Genomic DNA, 20,763 nt, shown 5'->3' on the forward strand with positions numbered 1-20,763 from the left:
AAACTAAACTAGAGTGACGAGATTTACAGTCCTTGAAAAGGAATTTTATCATAGTCATACCGACCTGTAAGGAAATTCAAATATGACTAGAGTGACAAATCTTTGAATCCTTGCAAGGGGATTCTATGACAATCATTCGTCCCATTAATGAAAATCTAAACAACAATAGAGTCAAACATCTGAGAATCCTCGCAAGGATATTTTATGACAGCCATTCGCCTCCTTAAGCACATTTTAAACTAGAATAGAGTAACATTTCTTAGAATCCTCTAAATCAGATTTTATGACAGATATTTATCCCTATTAAGAAAATTTATATTAAAATCAAGTGACGCTTTTCAGAATCCACACAAAGGGATTTTTTGACAGCCATTAGTCCACTTAATGAAAATTTTAACTAAATTAGAGTACAGTACTTAGAATCCTCGCAAGGGGACTATATGACAGTAATTCATCTCCTTAAGGAAAATTAAAACTAAAATAGAGTGACGCTTGATAGAATGCTTGCAAAGGAATTTTATGACAGTCATACCTCCCTGTAAGGAAAATTTTAAGTAGAATAGAGTGACACTTCTAAGAATCCGTGCAAGGGAATTCTATGACAATCATTCGTCACCTTAAGTAAAATTTAAATAACAATAGAGTGAAACATCTTAGAATCCTCGCAAAGGATATTTTATGAAAGCCATTAGCCTCCTTAAGTACAATATAAACTATTATAGTAACACTTCATAGAATACTCTCAATCGGATTTTATGACAGTTATTTATATCCTGAAATAAAATTTAAACTAGAATAGATTGACGGTTTTCAGACTCCTCGCAAAGGGATTTTATGAAAGTTATTCGTCAACTAAAGGCATATTTTAACTAAAATAGAGTGACACTTCTTAGAATCCTCGAAATGGGTTTTTTCACAGCTATTCGTACAATTAATGAAAATTTAAACTAGATTAGTGACAATTCTTAGAATACTCTAAAAGTGATTGTAAGACAGCCATTCGTCTAATTAAGGAAAATTTAATCTAGATGAGAGTGACACTTCTTAGAATCCTCGAAAGGGGTTTTATGACAGTCATTCGTCCACTTAAGGAAAATTTTAACTAAATTGGAGTGACACTTCTTAGAATCCTCGCAAGGGGATTTTATGACAGTCATTCGGCCACTTAAATATAATTTTATCTAGTATAGAGTGACAATACATATAACCCTAGCATGTGAATTTTATGATACTCATACGTCACTGTAAAGAAAATTCTATTTGGACAAGTGAAACGAGTCGAAATCCTATCAAGAGTATTTTATCACAGTCAGTGTTCTCCTTATTGAGAATTTTAGTTAGAATAGAGACAAACATCTTACAATCAAAGCAAAGGTGAGTTTATGAAAGTTATTCGCCCCCTTAAGGACAATTTAAACAATAATAGAGTGACACTTCAAAGTAACCTCGCAAAGGGATTCTATGATAGAAATTTGTCCACTTAAGTAAAATTTTAACTAAATTGGAGTGAAACTTCTTAGAATCATCGAAAGGGGATTTTATGATAGTCATTCGTCCCCTTAAGGTAAATGTAAACTAAATTAGAGTAAACTTTTGAGAATCCTCGCAAGGGGATTTTATGACACTCATTCGTCTCCTTAAGGAAAATTTAAACTAATTTAAAGTGAAACTTCTTACGATCTTCGAAAGGAGATTTTATGACAGTAATTAGTCACCTTAAAGACAATTTAAAATATTATAGATAGACCATTCTAATTATACTCTAAAGCGGTGTTTTATACTGATATTCGTACACTTAAGGAAAATTTAAAAAAAAATAGAGTGACACTACATAGAATACTCGCAAGGGGATTATATGACAGTCATTCATATAATTAAGGAAAATTTAAACTAAATTAGAGTGAAGCTTTTTAGAATGCTCGAAAGGGAATTTTATTGCAGTTATACCTCCCTGTAAGGATAATTCTAATTAGAACAGTGACACTTTTTAGAATCCTCGCAAGGGAATGTTATCATAGTCATACGTCCCTGTAAGGAAAATTTAAATTAAAATAGAGTGATACTTCTCTGAATCCTTACAAGGGGATTCTATGACAGTCATTCGTCCCCTTAAGTAAAATTTAAACTAGAATAGAATGACACTAATTAAAATCCTCGCGAGGAGATTTTATGACAGCAATTGGCCCCCTTAAGGATAATTTAAACTAGAATAGAGTGACACTGCTTAGAATCCTCAAAAGCGGATTTTATGACAGACATTGGTCCCTTTAAATAAAATTAAAATTAGAATAGAGTGACACTTCTTAGAATCCTCGAAAGGGGATTTTATGACAGTCATTCGTCCCCTTAAGAAAAATTTAAACTATACTAGTGAAGCTTCAGATAGTACCTTAATAGGAACGTCATCACATACATACCACTCATTAAGGAATATTCAAATAAGACTAGTTTGATACTTTTTAGAAATCACTCAAAGTGATTATCTGAAAGTCATTAGTCCCATGAAGGAAAATTTTTACGAAAGTTGAATGACACTTTTAAAAACGCTCTAATGGAAATTTTATGAAAGTCATACCTACCGGTAAAGACAATTTTAATTGGAATAGTGACACTTTTCATAATCCTTGTAAGGGGATTTTATGATAGTATTTCCTCCCTTTAACGAAAATTTAGATTAGAATAGAGTGACACTATTCACGATCCTCACAAAAGGATTTTATGACAGTCATTCGTCCCCAAAAGGAAAATTTAAATTATTTTAGTGACAATCTTTTTGATCTTCGATAGGGTATAGTTATATAATTCTTACTACTTTAATTGATCATACAAACAACTCTAGTGGGAGTCTTTTGAATCATCAATAGATGATTATATGACAGAAATTTTCCACCTTCAAGACATCTTTAACAAGTATAGAGTGACACGTAATGGGAACCTCTTAAGCGGTGTTTCAGACAGACGTTCGTATATATAAGAAAAATTTTAAATCAAGTATAAAGACAGTTCTTATAACGCACGAATACGGAGTTTATGACAGTCATACCTCCCTGTAAAGAAAATTCTAATTGGAATAGAGTGACACTTTTTACAATCCTCTCAAGGGGATTTTATGACAGTCATTCCGCTCTTTAATGATAATTTTAACTAGTGGAGTGACACTACTTAGAACGCTAGCTTGGGAATTTTAAGATAGTCTTACGTCCCTGTAAAGAAAATCCTAATGGTAATAGTGACTAGTGTTGGAATCCTTTCACGTGGGGTCTATCACATTAATTCTTCTCAATAAGGATAATCTTTGCAAAAATAGAGTAACATTTCTAAGAATCCAGAATAGCTGATTTTATGACAGTTTTTTTGACACTTAAAAAATATTTTATATAGTTTAGAGTGAAAATCTTTTGGATCCTCACAAAATTATTTTATTACAGTTATTCCTACCTTTAAGAACAATTCAAAATATATTAGAGCGACGCTCTTTAGAATCCATGCACGGGGATTTTATGACAGTTATTCTTTCCTGTATGGATAATTCTAATTGAAATAGTGAAACGTCTCATAATAGTCTCAATATTGTTTTATGAATGTAATTATTCTCATTCAGGAGAAGCATTATACCACGAGATTCAAACAATATACAATCAAAGCAAAGGAGGTTTTATTACAGCTAGACGTCCCCTGTATGACACTAACAAATAGTCTATTGTAAGATTGACTAGAATCCTCACAATGAGATACTATCACCGCTATTCATATCCTTAAATAAAACTTAAACTAGACTAGAGGGACGAATCATAGAATTCTTGCAAGGTAATTCTATGACAGTCGTTTGTCCCCTTGAATAAAACTTGAACTAGAATTTAGTAACAATAATAAAAATCCTAGCGCGGTAATTCTATGACAGTAATTGGACGCCTTAGGGAAACTTTCAAAAAATTTAGAGTTACAGATCTTAGACTCCTCGAAAGGGGACTTTATGACAGTCATTGGTCCCCTTAAGGAAAAATTTAACAAAATTAGAGTGACACTTCTTAGAATCCTCGCAAGGGTATTCTATGACAGCAATTGGCCTCTTTAAGGATAATTTAAACTATAATAGAGAGACATTGCTCAAAATCCTCAAAAGAGTATTTTATGACAGTCATTTGTCCCCTTAAGGAAAATTTAAACTAGAATAGAGTGACACTTTTTAGAATCCTCACAAGGGGATTTAAAGACAGTCATTCGTCGACTTAAGGAAAATTTAAACTAGAATAGAGTGACAGTTCTTAGAATCCTCGCAAGGGGATTTTATTACAGTCATTCGTCCCTTTAAGGAAAATTCAAATAAGAATAGAGTGACACTTCTTAGAATTCTCGCAAGGGGATTCTATGACAATCATTTGTCACGTTAAGTAAAATTTGAACAAGATTAGAATGACACTTCTAAAAATCCTCGCGAGGGTATTTTATGACAGTAATTGGCCTCTTTAAGGATAATTTAAAATATAATAGAGAGACATTGCATAAAATCCTCAAAAGAGGATTTTATGACAGTCATTCGTCTCCTTAAGGAGAATTTAAAGTACAATAGAGTGACACTTTTTAGAATCCTCGTAAGGGGATTTAAAGACAGTTATTCGTCGACTTAAGGAAATTTAAACTAGACTAGTGAAGGTTCTTAGAATCCTCGCAAGGGGCTTTTATCGCAGTCATTCGTCCCATTAAGGAAAATTTAAATTAGAATAGAGTGACACTTCTTAGAATCCTCGCAAGGGAATGTTATCACAGTCATTCGTCCCTTTAAGGAAAATTCAAATTAGAATAGAGTGACACTTCTTAGAATCCTCGCAAGGGGATTCTATGACAGTCATTCGTCCCCTTATGGACAATTTAAACTATTGTAGAGTGACACTTCTAAGAATCCTCTAAAGCGGATTTTATGACAGTTATTTTTACCTTGAAGGAAAATTTAAACTAAAATAAAGTGAAGCTTCACACAATCCTTGCAAGGGGATTATAAGACAGACATTAGTCCACTTAAGGATAATTCAAGCGAGATTAGAGTGACGCTTCATATAGTGCTCAAAAAGGAGACTTTATCACAGTCATACCTCCCGGTAAGGAAATTTAAAGAAGAAAAGAGTGACACTTCTTAGAATCCGTGCAAGCGGATTCTATGGAAGTCGTTCGGCCCTTGAAGGAAAATTTTCACGAGAATAGAGTGAAGAGTCATTTAACCTTCGAAAGGGGATTCCAACGCCTTCATAACTCACTTTAAAGAAAATACTATCAGGTATAGAGTAACAAATCTCTGAAACCTCGCAATTCAGGGCTCACACATACATTCTGCTCCTGAAGGATAATTCAAACTATAATAGTGTGACACTTCTCTGAATCCTCTAAAGGGGATTTTATGACAGTTAGTCGTAACCTTAAGGAAAATTGTCACGAGTTTAGTGAAAATTTTTTTGATCTTTGCTAGATTATTTTATTATAATTATTACTATTTAAATGGAAAATTCAAACTATTATAGTAGGAGACTTGAGAATAATAGAAAGATTATTTTGTGACAATCATTAACTACCTTATAAAAAACTTAAACAAATATAGAGTGACACATTTTGGGATCTTCGCAAAGGGTTTTTCAGAAAGTCGTTCGTACCTATCAGGAATCAAATCTATCGTGGAGAGTGAGACTTTATCGAATGCACGAATGGGAATATTATTATAGTCAGACTTAAATGTAAAGAAAATCCTATTGGGAATAGTGAAAAATGTCCAACTCCACTTAAGGGGGTTTTCTCACAGTCATTATACTCATTCACAATAATTTTAACTAGAATAGACTGAAACGTCATACAATCCAAACAAGCCAAGTTTTTGTCAGTGATACTGCCCTTTAAGGAAAATTTAAACTAGTATTGAGTGACAATTCTTATGTTATTCAAATTGTTATTTTAAGACAATCATTACTACTTTTTAGGATAATTTTAATAATAATAGAGTGAGAATTCTTAGAATCCTCGCAAGGGGATTTTATGACAGTCATTTATCCCCTTAAGGAAAATTTAAACTAGATTAGATTGACACTACTTAGAATCCTCGCGAGGTTATTTTATGACAGTCATTGGTCTCTTTAAGGATAATTTAAACTAGGATAGAGTGACACTTCTTAGAATCCTCCAAAGAGGATTTTATGACAGTCATTCGTCCCATTAATGAAAATTTAAACTAGAAAAGAGTGACACTTTTTAGAATCCTCATAAGGGGATTTAAAGACAGTTATTCGTCGACTTAAGGAAACTTTAAACTAGACAAGTGACGCTTCTTAGAATATCCGCAAGGGAATTTTATGACAGTCATTCGTCCCTTTAAGGAAAATTTAAATTAGAATAGAGTGACACTTCTTAGAATCCTCACAAGGGAATTTTATGACAATCATTTGTCTCCTTAAGTAAAATTTAAACTACAATATAGTGACACTTCTTAGAATCCTCTCAAGGATATTTTATGACAGCCATTGGCCTCCTTAATGAGAATTTAAACTACTAGAGAGTAACACTTCTTAGAATACTCGCAAGGGAATTCTATTACAGTCATTTGTCTCTTTAAGGAAAACTCAAACTACAATAGAGTGACGCTATATAGAGTCCTTGCAAAGGAACTTTATGACAGTTATACGTCCCAGTAAGGAAAATTCTAATTAGAATAGTGACAGTTCTCTGAATCCTCACAAGGGGATTTTATGACAATCATTTGTCCCATTAAGTAAAATTTAAATTATAATAGAGTGACACTAATTAGAATCCTCGCAAGGATATTTTATGACAGTCATTGGCCTCCTTAAGGATAATTTAAACTAGAATAGAGTGACACTGCTTAGAATCCTCACAAGAGGATTTTATCACAGTCATTCGTCCCTTTAAGGAAAATTTAAACTAGATTAGAGTGACACTTCTCAGAATCCTCGTAAGGGGATTCTATGACAGTCATTCGTCCCTTTAAGGAATATTTAAACTAGAATAGAGTGACACTTCTTATAGTCTCTGAAAAGGAACTTCATCACAGTCATACCTCCCATTAAGGAAAATTTAAATAGGTACAGATTGACACTTTTTAGAAATCATGCAAAGGAATTCTCTGAAAGTCATTAGTCTCTTTAAGGAAAATTTTAACAAAAGTAGAATGAGAGTTATTAAAACCCTCGAATGGGAAATTTATGACAGTAATTAGTCCCTTTAAAGAAAATTTAAACTAGATTAGAGTGACACTTCTTATAATCCTCGAAAGGGGATTTTATGACAGTCATTCGTCCATTTAAGGAAAATTTAAACTAAAATAGAGTGACACTTCTTAGACTTCTCGCAAGGGGATTTTATGATAGTAATTCGTCCACTTAAGTAAAATTATAACTAGATTGGAGTGACACTTCTTATAATCCTCTAAAGGGGATTTTTTTACAGTTATTCGTCCACTTAAGGAAAATTTAAACTAAATTAGAGTGACACTTCTTAGAATCCTCTAAAAGGGATTCTATGACAGCAATTCGTCCACTTAAGGAAAATTAAACTAGATTAGAGTGACACATCTTAGAATCCTCTCAAGGGGATTTTATGACAGTAATTCGTCCATTTAAGGATAATTAGATTAAATAAGAGTGACACATCTTGTAATCCTCAAAAGGGGAATTTATTACAGTCATTCGTCACATTAAGGAAAATTTAAATTAGAATAGAGTGACACTTCTCAGAATCCTCGCAAGGGGATTTTATGACAGTCATTCGTCCCTTTAAGGATAATTAGACTAGAATAGAGTGACAATTTTAGGAATCCTCACACGTAAATTTTCACATAGTCATTCGTCCCTATATGTATTAATTTAAATGATATTGAGTGACACTTCTCAGATTGCACGCTTGGAAACTCTAAGAAACACATTAGTCCCTTTTAAGAAAATTTAAACAAGAGTGGTAAAACTTCCTAGAACCCAAGCAAGGAGGTGCTATTACAGTCATTAGCCCCTTTAAGGATAATTTAAACTAGAATAGAGTAACATTTCTTAGAATCCTCAAAAGGGGATTTTATGACAGTTATTCGTCCCCTTAAGGAAAATTTAAACTACTAAAGAGTGACACTTCTCAGAATCCTCGTAAGGGGATTCTATGACAGTCATTCGTACCTTTAAGGAAAATTTAAACTAGAATAGAGTGACACTTCTTAGAATCCTCGCAAGGGTATTTTATGACAGTTATTCGTCCCCTTATGGAAAATTTAAAGTAGAATAGTGACACTTCTTAGAATCCTCGCAGAGTTAAATAGAGTTAAACTAGAATAGAGTGACACTTCTTAGAAATTATTCTAAACCATATTGCCCCATAATTTTAAAAAAAGGAAAAAGCACATATTTCTAGATGTACTCATAAAGCCATATGGAAACATTTCGTTATCAAAACGAAAAACTGTTGGGAACAAAAAGTTTTCAGGAACCTTACGCACTTATGCTGCTCCCAGCTACAGAGAGTTAATGGTAATAACATGATCGACCTAGAAGAGATGGATCCAACTGGGAAGGGGACCTCTCCAAGAGTTTTTCTGCCGTCCTTATTGTATCTTTTATACTTTTTTTATGCTTTTTTTTATAAACTTGTAAATTTGGTCAATTATTGGCGCGCTTATTATTTTGGCCCCCACCCTCCCAAGATTTTGCTCTAGATAAACCTTTACGACTTAGTGACGAATATAAAAGTCCGAAACAGGCAGCAGCATCTGCTTGTGCAAGTTCATGAGATGTTTGGGAGATGTCTGGGATAAAATACAAATATTATTTCTTTGTACACAAATTAGACAAAATATAAGCTTTTTCATAGAAATAAATCTATTTTCACTGATAAATATTCTTTATGGCACCAAAAGTTCAATTTTAAAAACATCAATCGCAAAAGACGAAGATCCCAGTGAACCCCACAAGGACCTTCAGGCTGACCTGGTGAAAATTGAGGCCTGGGAAGATGCATGGCTTGTAAGTTTTAACACATCGAAAACGAAAGAGCTCCTAATTTCTAAGGCGAGTAATATGAGGACTCATCCTGATTTCGTCTTGAAAGGAGAGGTAATAACGCGAGTTGATACACAGCGCCTACTTGGAGTCAATTTCTCTTCGGATCTCTCATGAACTGAGCTTCTCAGTAAAATTAGTACTACTACTACTGCTAACAACTCACCGCAGCACCAAGCCACCTAATGCCAACATAGCTACGCACGCTCCTACTCCATTCCGATCTATTCAAAGCCTCCCTTTTTACACCCGCCCACGAAGTTCCCATTTCCTTCTTTCTTTATGACGTCCTCCCATCCCAGACGGGGACGACCCTTGCGATAAGAAATTAGGAGTTGTCCTAAGATGCAAAAGTGTTCCCCCTGATGATTCTATTCTGCCACTTTTCAATTCGTGCATCAGACCTGTCATGGAATATGCATGTCCTCTCTTCGCTGGTGCATCAAAAAGCCACATCGCTCCACTCCAACATATTCAAAATGGAGCAGTGCGTGGAGCATCCTCTGGCAACACGAAAGCTAAACCCCACAGCTGATCCAGGAACATTTCGATGTGGCGTCCATGTCGGGTTTCTATAAGTACTTGTATAGCCCTCCATCGGAGGAGCTATCGAAGCTTGTTCCTGATAGAGCGAAGCCCTTGCGATCGACTCGCCGAAGTACAGCTCGTCAGGACTACCTTGACAAGTGTACTCCCCGCCAAGAATATCTGAAAACGAGTTTCGCCCGGCAATCGGTTGCCACATGGAATAGTATTGCCGGCAGAGGTCATACCGAAAAATCCTTCCCTTGACGTGTTCAAGAGAAGGTATAACAAGTACCTCATTGTTAGAAAATGAGGTAGCTACCAGGACTAGTGGCAAATGATCATTTGTGATGGAGCCGTGAAGCCTGTAATAAAGAAAAGAAAAAGTAAAGTTTGTTGAATATTTAAAATAAAAATTTACATGCTCAGTATGAAGAGTATTTCCATTTTCTTCAACATAAATATCCAAACTAAAATCTGAATAATCAGAAAAAAATGAATAAAACGTCAATGAGAGTAGAGTAGAAAATAAACATTTTTCAATTATAAAAAGACCAATAAAGTAAGGGTGTTATCTTCACCATATGCGGAAACAATAAATAAAATGCATTATTTATTTATGTACTCAATTTGCTGTTCCAGTTTCTTGATCCATCTTTATGTCTTAGAACTAACTAATTGGAAATCAGTTAATTAGTATCAGTAATTAAATAATTTTACTTGTATTTAAACCTGACTATCGCTTTCGTTTTTGTTCCTTTTTTGTCTTCCTAAAAATTCAGGGAAATCAATCACGCCCTTACCAGCCGTCAGCCTTTAAACTGACAATTCAAAAAAAGTTGCAGTGTTTTGATTGCATTATTTATTCTCATGACTATATTACCCCTTTTGTTCCCTGGTCTACTTATATCTCCCTGTCCTAAGAATTATGTATTACAAAAAGGACAATGGATTTTCATTTAATGCCTAAAACAGAAATGCGCCTAACCAGAGATCTCCTCAAGAAAAACATCCCTTATTTAGTGTTTCCATGCTGCCGTTGGATTTCTTGAATTTCTACATGGATAAAATAAAAAAAACGTTGATTTCAAAACGACTATCAGAAGCAAATATTGCCAAACTTTGGCGTGACGTCAATAAATCAATAAACTGCAAGGAAAAACAGGGCACGTTGCCCAGTAATCAAAAAACAAATAAAGTAAGTATCAGCAAAGTATACTAACAACGGTATCACATAGCTACTCATAAAAAAAATTGAGATTAAGAAATCGAAAAGAAAAATTTAAGTACAAGGGTTGAAAACATATTATTCCGTTTTCATTTCAGCGTTTCGTATACAGAGGTGATTTCTCTACTTTATCAATGTGTGTTTTTTCCTATTTAAAACCTTAGCAGGGGTAACCCGGCGGAGGAGTGATGCAATCTTCTGCCTTCTGCTAAGTCGTATAGGTCATTTTCTTTGGTCTCAGCCAGGTTACGGGCACTCATTTTGGTCAGAGGAAGTTCAAGTCATTTTTCCTCATCTTCAAATGACGTTCACTGTTTCTATTACCAAAAGAGTAAAAGACTTTTACGCTACCAAAAGAGCAAAGAATTTTATCTATCCATTTGTCATTCCATCCATCCATCTATTTTTTTGCCTTTGGTATCTGGACGAAATCTAGCCAAATTACTACCAAGAGAGCCTGTTGTACGACAACCATAAGAAGGAAACAACTACAGATATTATTCTCATCTGCGTTTTTCTTGGCACTGTGTCTTGCTTTAATTCCTACTGTTGGTCTTTCCCTTTCATATTTTTCAAAATTCCTAAGAGGCTCCTGGAAAACATCCATTTTAAATACCAAAATTCATAGAGGTCCCCCCCCCATTGGCCTTTTTTTAAATTCATTAGTAAAGCCTTGTTATACAGAATTTTAAAAGCAGTTGTTCAAGGGGACTTATATACAGGACCCAAAGATCGAACCTAGCTGTAGCAACATAATTCCGGGCAGGCCCCGGAATTTGATTCCGGTGATGGGATTATTCGAAAGCGTCTTTATATTAATCCAAACAGGAAGAAGAAGAAAAAAAAAGAAGACGATTTATTTTGAAAAAGTTACCAAGGTCATCTCGCATTTGGCGACTGTGCTAAATATTCGTGTTTCAGGCACTCAAAACTGCAGGGGAGGGCGATGAAAGCAGAGTTTTGTCCTAAATAGGACCTTCATGTCCTCCTGCATTTTCACATTTTCAAATTTTTCAGTAAAAAAGACAAAAAAAGATCAAATTTTGGCACTACCAAGTTTCACTCGTTGATCTCAGTTAGGCACGAGCCAACTCGTTTAGATTAAACCGAATGTCATAACGCCCTTAAGTCTCTCAATATTCACACAATTCCAGAAGGGACTGGCCTTGCACCATCTCATCTTGTTACAGAACCTATTTTCATTCGTATACAATTTGTGTCTGTATTAATTAGCTTTTTCATACTTAACCTGCCTAAACTATTGTAGGCTAGCAGCTAAAGTGGAATCTCACTGGATAACATGAATAGCCTAAAGCGACAGATTAAGTTACGTGTATGGACAGTGGGCCAAACATTGATCACGAGTGGATAAGAACGTGTGATATTTCTAAATACAACAAAGTTAAAATCAGAATTCAAATGGCAGGAGTCCCACGAGATCCCTTAGAAGCAGGTGCAACCAGGACAATGAAAACAGCTCGATTACAAAATGAGTTCAATCAAACAATTCTGTTCAATTTGTTCAAGTTTGTTTCCATTGAATAAGGCCTCAATCTTTAAAACTTACTAAGGACACAGTAGACTGCAGGGGCTGAAGCTATACAGGCAGTATTTACTTCGTTTGAAGCACTAATCTCTGCTCTTGACAAAATGAATCAGAATCAAAACGTAGACAATAATAAAAGCCAGCGGCCTTCTGAAGAGGATTCTCAACATCGACTTTATCACCTGTTTCATGTTCATAAAAAAAAACAAAATCATGTACAAGGGTTAGGTCGCAACAGAAAAACTTGAAGAAAAGGAGATGAACACCGTCGACGCAATTGAGATGCCCGAAAGTACGGAAAACTTTTTGGATGAATATCCAGTGAGGAAATCGACCTTTTGATTGAAAGTCCAGCACACATGTTGATTCTTATGATGGGAGTAACCTAGGAGCTTGATAAATTGACAGTCTAGATCTTTTAGGTTTCAAGTAAGCTTTTTTGTTCTTCTAAAAGTACAGGTTGTGGAAGAAGGTCGTTACTAGCCAAAATGTTTTGGGGGGAGGGGAAGACCAAGGGATTTTACTGACTGGCTGGTCATTTTTACCAATAAAAATGGACTGTTTTTTGTCAATAATTAGCATAATATCCGTTTCGAATACAATACGTAAAATCACTGCACGAGTCGGTGAAACAGCTGCATTTACCGACCGAGATTCAGACTTCGGTACATGTCACGTCACGATTTTAATGCTCTTTATTTAACCAAATGGAAAATTGTTGCACTATCTGTAAACTCACGGCAGGAGTCGGTAAAACTGCTGCGTTTACCGACCAAGTTCTAACTTTTTGTTGTTGACATGTCAGTATTTTCCTGGTCTTTATTTAACCGAGCAAGAACTTTAGCGGTGTCGGGAAAATCCTGGCGCTTTGCTTCACGATTTTACTGACTTATTTTTTTTTATACCGAAAGACCAAAACATAAGGGGGGAGTCCCCCCCTTCCCCCCCCCATACGTGACGGCCCTGGTGTGAAGAAATACATAGTGAGCACTTACACTTTAAGTTACACTAAAATAATAAATGTTCTTTAAAACCGCACAAACACACATATAATCTTCTTTATAAAAAGGCGTGTCTTTTTTCCATTTTTTGGTATTTAAGAAAATTTACAAAATTTTATAACAAGGGAGGGGGGGGGGTCACAAAAAGAGTAGGATCTTGTTCAAAATTAATATTTTAAGCTCCTATCTACAAAAATAGGCAATTTTACGTTTTTACTCAGATGCATTGTCATGTATGATTGTACAAAATAAATATAAACAAAATGTTGATGCGTTTTATAAAGACTTTTTTATACCCCTCACCCCCCCTACCCCTGCGAAAAACAAAAACCACATAGAAGGTGTTACAAAAGGAAAAAACTAATGTCGCCTCATAATAAAGAAAACCATCTTGGAAAAGAGCAAAGCTGTTTGGTCCTAAAATGTAATAAAAACAATTTATTTTGTGGCTTCAAAATAAACACTTGACGATTAAAGTATTATTACCAAGATTTTATTTTACAAGGACAAACTCAGTTTTATGGCTACAGTACGTACATGGGTTCATGGACTTACCAAAGGAGACGAGCTGAAGACAGGATTACTTATAGATCCCAACGGAATACCCCTTCTAAAATCAACTGAGGATGACGCAAGTTCTTCGAGTGAAGAGAAAAGTACACTTCGAAGGTAGTCACCGTACGATCTGAAAATGAGAACAACTATGGATCATTTACATAAATGCTTCATTTGGTTACTTTTTTAAAAGCACCAACATTCAGGTTGCCCCTCAGATTTTGGCAACTTCATAAAAAAGAAAAAAAATCCGCAGAATATTTTTTGTTTCTGAATTTAAACGATTAAAAACTAGTGAAATTACAGTATGCGGCTGATTTATGTAGCCTAATTTTTTCTATACAGTGTTAAAAAAAGTATTTAAAAAAAGGGCCCAACAAAATTCAGGGCCTTGAGACACATTTTGGCCCAGCTATGGTTGGTTCTCTTGCCTTTCCCGAATTAAATATTGCTCTTTATAAGTGGCCAGTGGATAAAAATGTTCTAAAAGAAACTTTCTAACTTTGTAACTTTTTTCCGAAACAAGTGCATAAGGTCCTCTCGCTTTGGACAAAACAAAATGGCAAGAAAAAGAAGAAAAAAAGATTAAAAAAAAAACCCTAAAAAACAGGGAAATCCCAACGAAGTTTTGACACTGAATAATTTTGCTTTAATTTCCTTATTTTTTCAATTAATAAGTCGACCAGCAACATCGTAAATGTATTGTTTATTTACGTGTTTATTATATTTTTTGACTTTAAAATTTGAGTTCATTCATGCACTTTGAGCGCTTTATCTTTAAGTATGGCAAGTTGAAATAAATTCAATGATCCCTTCAAATATTACAGCCTACGTAAGATCCTTTAATTTTATGATGAATATAGAAATTTATTATTTATTTGACTCATAATTCGGAAAAAATACGAATTAAAGAAAAAAAATAATTCAGAGCATTGTTTATTGAATTCTTCGGTTAGCTTTCACGGTCTGATATCTTGACATATATTTGGGTCGTTTGGTTGTAGAGTATAAGATCAAATTTCACATTCAAAGTTCTTCATCATATTTCCGTTGAATGTCAATGAAAAAAACAAAAAAACATTGGCGTTATCAAGGATTTTTAAAACAGGTCAGTAGATAAACTGGGATAAGACACGCACGACATACTAGTGCTCACACAACAGCTTATCAAACTTTCATAAAAAGCCCAATCTTTCGATATATTTGAGTTAATATCTTTTTTTAGCAATAAAGTTCTATTTTTTATGGTTTTAAATTTTTATTATAACAATCGATTGTTTTTAGTCCATCATTGAATACTTAGATGAAACATTTTATACAATTTCATTATCTCAATAATTTTGTTATTTTTGAAGAAACTTGTTTTGTATCTCTTTATCTTTAGTTGTATTCTGTTATTTGCAGATATTATCGCAGATATATCTAAATTGTTTGCAGAACTATCTCATGCATAAGAACTAATATCTATACAATGTAAATATACGTTTTGTCCTTCGTACTTTGAAAGAAAAGACAATTGTAATTTTGAACCTGGCACGTGTACGTGAGTTCACGCACAAGTTCACTAATTTTGCGATTTGCTTCATAATTTCATCCAATTCTCGTATGATTTGCCTTTTTTCTTTTTGGTGAGCTGGACATCCTACTGAAACAAACCCCATACCCCCATAATTCATTCCTACGTGTCTAATGCTGGTTGTCAACTGTCGACGTCTAAAAAGAGTGCAAATCAAGGCCAAAAGAGAATGATTTTCACTCAGTTGAATTGAATTTATCAAGTATTTTGGGCATCGGAGCCTTGAGCCTAGAAGACCCTGTTGAGGGGGGAACATTTTCCGGCACCTAGGTTGATCTAAAATGTCAGAAATTTTCTGACCTAACAGAATGTTTCTGACCTAACAGAAAGTTTTTCTTAGCGTTAGCTAAGGTGTAGGGACATGATTGGAACACCTTTATAAGCACTAATATGCAATCCTATGATGTTCTGGGGTGTCTGAGAGGCCCCCTGCCATTTTCACCCAGTCAAAAATAGCAACCCAGAAATGTTCCTATTTGTGGCTTTAGATTTTTTTTTAACATTTACTGTAAAAAAATTGTACATGAAAGATAAACATTTTCATGCAATAATTTGCACGTTCCAATATTTGGTAAAATAAACTTTTAAAATTTTATGCCAAAAAACTGCATGTTTTAGAAAAATCTAACTTTATCTGAAATCAGAAAAAATTTGTACAATGCATTGTTTTAGAGATGTAGGGAGAAAAAAAGGAATTTACTGTCTAGAAAACTGATTCTTCAAGAAAACTGAATTTTCAAGAAAATTGAATTCGTCTTTTTAAATGGAATTTGTGAACAAGAGGCTGGCATGACCTTAAAAGATTCAATCTGCCAATAAGATTGCGGAGACAAAATGAGAAAAACTTGGGAAGAAGAAAGTTCACCAGTTGCCCTTTCACTATTACTTGGAGAGGGCCTATTTTACTTTAGTGTCTGTTTGAAGTTTGTTTTGTTTTTATTTTGTACTTTGGACTTTTATCCTTTACTTTCTACTCTTTATTTACTTTTGCACACTGAGGACGGTCGAGCAGCGGTCTCAACCAAAATATCAGGATATTTATCCTTCCACTGGCTGGAATTATCCTCGTTTTTTCTCCTTCATATTTTTTTACTTTGTGATGCACAGTCAGTCTGGTTTTAGAAATTATTTAGGTCACGAAGAGCATAAGAAAATAGAAGTTAAACGGAAAAGATGAAACACAATTTAGTGTTAAAACGCTGAAATACACTAACAAACTTTTGAGAGCTGGAGCCATATAACGGAAAGAAATCTCACGCATTGAATTTCAATGACTGAATTTTAATTTTGAAATTGCATTGATACTTTCAACTGATGTTTCTACTGACGTTTCGTTCTTAGAATATGTAGTATACATGGCACGGGGTTTTGACGAAATTCCTCAGAGATTTCCTCGTGAAGTTCTAATTTCCTTCTGAAATGAAAACCTTGTTTTATAGCAAGCCTTTCTAAGGAAATACCATTTCTTGCGAATAAGGGATCGAACATAGAAAAAACAACCGTATATTATAGCTTCTTTTTCACTCATCAATGTGCTAAGATCTTACATCTTTTGTTAGAAAACACTTAAAAGTGAAATCTTTGAATTAACATCTTACATGTTTTGTCGTTTTTATGCAAACGTCTTTCATCATTCTGCTCTGATCAGCGGTCTGAGAACAATGATGAGTATATCATCAAAGTTCTCTCATCATTGTTCTATACGCAGAAAAATGGCGTTCTTCACACTTTTTGCTAACATCAGTGAGTTGTAAGATCTTAGAACCAAGATGAGTTAAAAACGATAATCTTTGCAGAAACATGCAAGACCTTAGATGTAAGATCTTAGTCCTAAGAAACAGGCCTATTATAGCTGTGACCTCGGAAGTGAATAGTGTTTTTTTTTTTAGAGATAGTAAAATTAGTGACACCGGAGCAACGTCGGTAGAAAGATCATTAGTTTTACCATTTATAATTGCCAAGCGAGTAAGTTTTAAATCTGCGAAAAAGGGATTGTTTTTTCAGTCTTTATAGTTGTACTCTAATCCAGTTTACGATCAAACAAAGAAAAATATTTAAAAATAAAAAAAAATGCAAAAATTCCAGTGCAGTTTAGGAGAAATCTGAAAAATGTCAAAGAAACTTTATGAATTTAGGTTACGTCGCCTTCGTGTAGTTTTTAAAGCATGATGAGGGGGGGGAGGATCTTAAGTATAAGGATATACCAGCAGCGACTTCTTTTTCCAAACATGACACACATTTCATACCGTGCATTTATTAGACACTGAGCATATACGTCAGAACCTCTGTTCAAATACTACTTGGCATTCAATCAGATCACAGGGTAATTACATTTAGGAGATGCATTGTTGATGGCTGCAAAAGCAGCGGAAGAAACCGTGGTGATAAGTAACATTGGGTTTATTTAAAAAAAAAAATATATACATCATCGATTCCCTTAAGCAATGCTTGTGCGGGAGAAAACCCTCATAATAAATCAAAAAACCAACAAACCAAAAAAAAAGACAGAAAAAAAAAGAAAAAAAAACAAAAAAACAAAAACAAAAAAAAAAAAATAGAGAGAAAAAAAAAAATAAAATAAAAAAAAAATTAGAGCTCAACTTACCGGACCCGAAAACCAACGAACCTCCAAACAACACCCAAAAAAATTATAATAACTATAATCATATTCAGCTGCAACTAAGCCCTCCTCAAAAACAAAACTTAAGTGGCGTGGACTAATCCATTCAAAATATACACATCAAAACAATGGTTCTTTAGCGACTTACGAAAATCCTGCAAACCCCCATCATTCCTCAAATCCTCTGGCAAACTCTCCCAAACTAACGGAACAACATGGCGAATTGAAAACCTAGACCTAGACGTGACCATAGCTGGTCTTCGCACCAACTGAGAAGATCGTGTCAAATGATCGTGAGTAGTACACGCAAGACTAAACATTCCTGAAAAACATGATGGTAACTCCGAAGCTAAATATTTAAACATAAACAGAGCATTATAGAATACACATATTCCTGCCAACGGTAGAATTTTATACTTGCTGTAAAGATGCCTCACCAATACAGATAGGTCAAATTGATTACCATAAAGAACTCTAATTGCCATATTCTGTGTTACGCAGAGCGGATGAAGGTGAGTTACGAATGTTTTCGACCAAACCATACAACAGTAAATGAGATATGGGTGAACCATAGAAAAATACAACATTCTCAGAATTTCACACGGAAAAAGATACCTAAGTTTACGCATAATACCAATATTACGAGACAATTTGCTGTTAACAGATGCAATATGGTCTTTAAAACTAAGGCTTTCATCAATTATAACACCAAGGTATCTAGTACTAGTAGATCTTACAATAGTATGGTGCCCTACTTCTATATTATTAATCCATGGATAATGTCCAGTAATTCTACCATAAATCAAAAAATTCGACGTATTATGATTCAGTTTCAATTTATATAATCGCATCCACTTTTCAATCGAAGAAATACCTTGTTTCAACATAGTCATCAGCTCATTCTCAGTTCTAGCCGCTACAGTGAATTAGGCATCGTCAGCAAAACATGATAGAATTCCTTTAGTACCGTAATTATCAAGGTCTAAAGAACAAGACACATTACTTGAAGCTCTACAAAGTTCATTTATATAAACCAAAAACAACAAAGGGCCCAAAACGGAACCCTGAGGTACTCCAATCGAAATATATTCAATTTTAGACGTAACTCCATCCATCACGACACGCTGAGTCCTTCCACTAAGAAAACTAACTATCACATTTAAAAAATCACCACGTATACCACTACTATATAGCTTTTGAACTAGTATATCATGATCAACAGAGTCAAATGCTTTAGTAATATCCAAAAATATCGAAGTTATCTTCAGACCCTTGTCTAAAGCATCATTAATAAAAGTTGTTAAAAACAAAACTCCATGCTCTGTAGAATGATAACTCCTAAACCCAAACTGACTAGAACTAAAAAATTGTCTTTTTTCGAAAAAACTTACCATCCTACTATGAATCAACTTTTCAAACACTCTAGAAATAAATGGCAGTAAAGAAATCGGTCTATAATCACTAAGACAATTCTTATCCCCTCCTTTAAATATCGGGATAACATTCGCGCACTTTAGACAATCGGGAAATATTCCAGCTTTTAAACAGTTATTTATCAGTCCTAAAAAATGACTAGATATAACAGGTAATATCGACTTCAAAACCTTCAACGAAATAAAATCGCCTCCTGATGCACCATTTTTCATATTATTTATAACATCAAATAATTCATCAGGTGTGTTAGTTTTCTTAAATATCTATCTATCAATAAATATCCAATTATCTAATTTATCGAAAAATTGTTAACTGGCGTGATTTAATACATTTAAACACATTTGTTATTCGTCTAAGAAAGCATTTACTTTACTTCCCCTTTACGAATTTTATTCGCATGTAGGAGAACGAAGTTATTCCTTAGGATTTTTCTACTTCATTAAAGTGTAGTAGTAAGTTTACTAGTTGACTAACTGAGTCATGTCTATATTTAATTTTTTTTCAAGTGGGTAACTTCTCGGGATTATTATGACCGACCTGATAGGGGGAAAACTGCATTTGCTTTTAGTAGTAAATCACAAATGGTCAACATGTTGCATACCCGTGAGGTGTCGGTAAATATATGGTCAACGATTTTTATTTAACAAGTGGCCAACTTGTGAAACAAAAATAGTTGTTCTAATAACTAAATATTAAGGAAAGTATATATTTTTGAATGTGATTTGGAAATTGCAATACTAAAATGAGTAAAAATTTTTAATTCGATAATTTTCAAAAATATCTATCTGTCAATAAATATAAAATTATCCAACTTGCCTATTTATTGTTTAGAGACAAATTTGCTATTCGTCTGAAGAAAGCATTTACATTACTTCCCTTTCCCCTTGGAAAGAAAGACTTGTAGAAATATCCCTCTACTAATTTTTATTCTTATAAAGAAAAAAGTTCTCCCTTACGATTTTTTTACATTTTTCTTATTTATAGTTTATTTGTAAGTCTGCTAATTGAGTCATGAATAGAAAACACCAAAAAAGCAGATTTCCCATAAGCTCATCGTGATGTGTCCATCGGACACATTTGTCACTGCGCGTGCAAGAAGGCCGGGTCATGAATCTTTTGTGGTTTTAGATCTGTGTCAAATATTTTTAATGGAGAGTAAAGGACTTGTCGCTACTGTATATTCCCTTTACTGTGCACCTCATAGACAGATTAGATTACGATATTCGAATACTCAGCCATGTGT

The 20,763-nt window shown here is 34.2% G+C and overlaps 1 protein-coding gene across 2 annotated transcripts in view; it reads right to left on the reverse strand.

Annotated features, from left to right (window-relative positions):
• The window catches only part of LOC148956290 (ribosomal oxygenase 2-like), a 58,822-nt gene that overhangs the window by 14,806 nt on the left and 23,253 nt on the right, over positions 1-20,763 (reverse strand). For both annotated transcript variants that reach the window (XM_089102670.1, XM_089102590.1), the window contains exon 5: positions 13,891-14,020. In XM_089102670.1, coding sequence (XP_088958796.1) covers positions 13,891-14,020 — 130 coding nt within the window. The remainder of the gene's footprint in view (positions 1-13,890; positions 14,021-20,763) is intronic.

The sequence above is a fragment of the Artemia sp. Qi Xiang Cuo genome, chromosome 1 (assembly GCF_049724085.1).
Source record: "Artemia sp. Qi Xiang Cuo chromosome 1, ASM4972408v1, whole genome shotgun sequence".
Classification (NCBI taxonomy): domain Eukaryota; kingdom Metazoa; phylum Arthropoda; class Branchiopoda; order Anostraca; family Artemiidae; genus Artemia; species Artemia sp. Qi Xiang Cuo.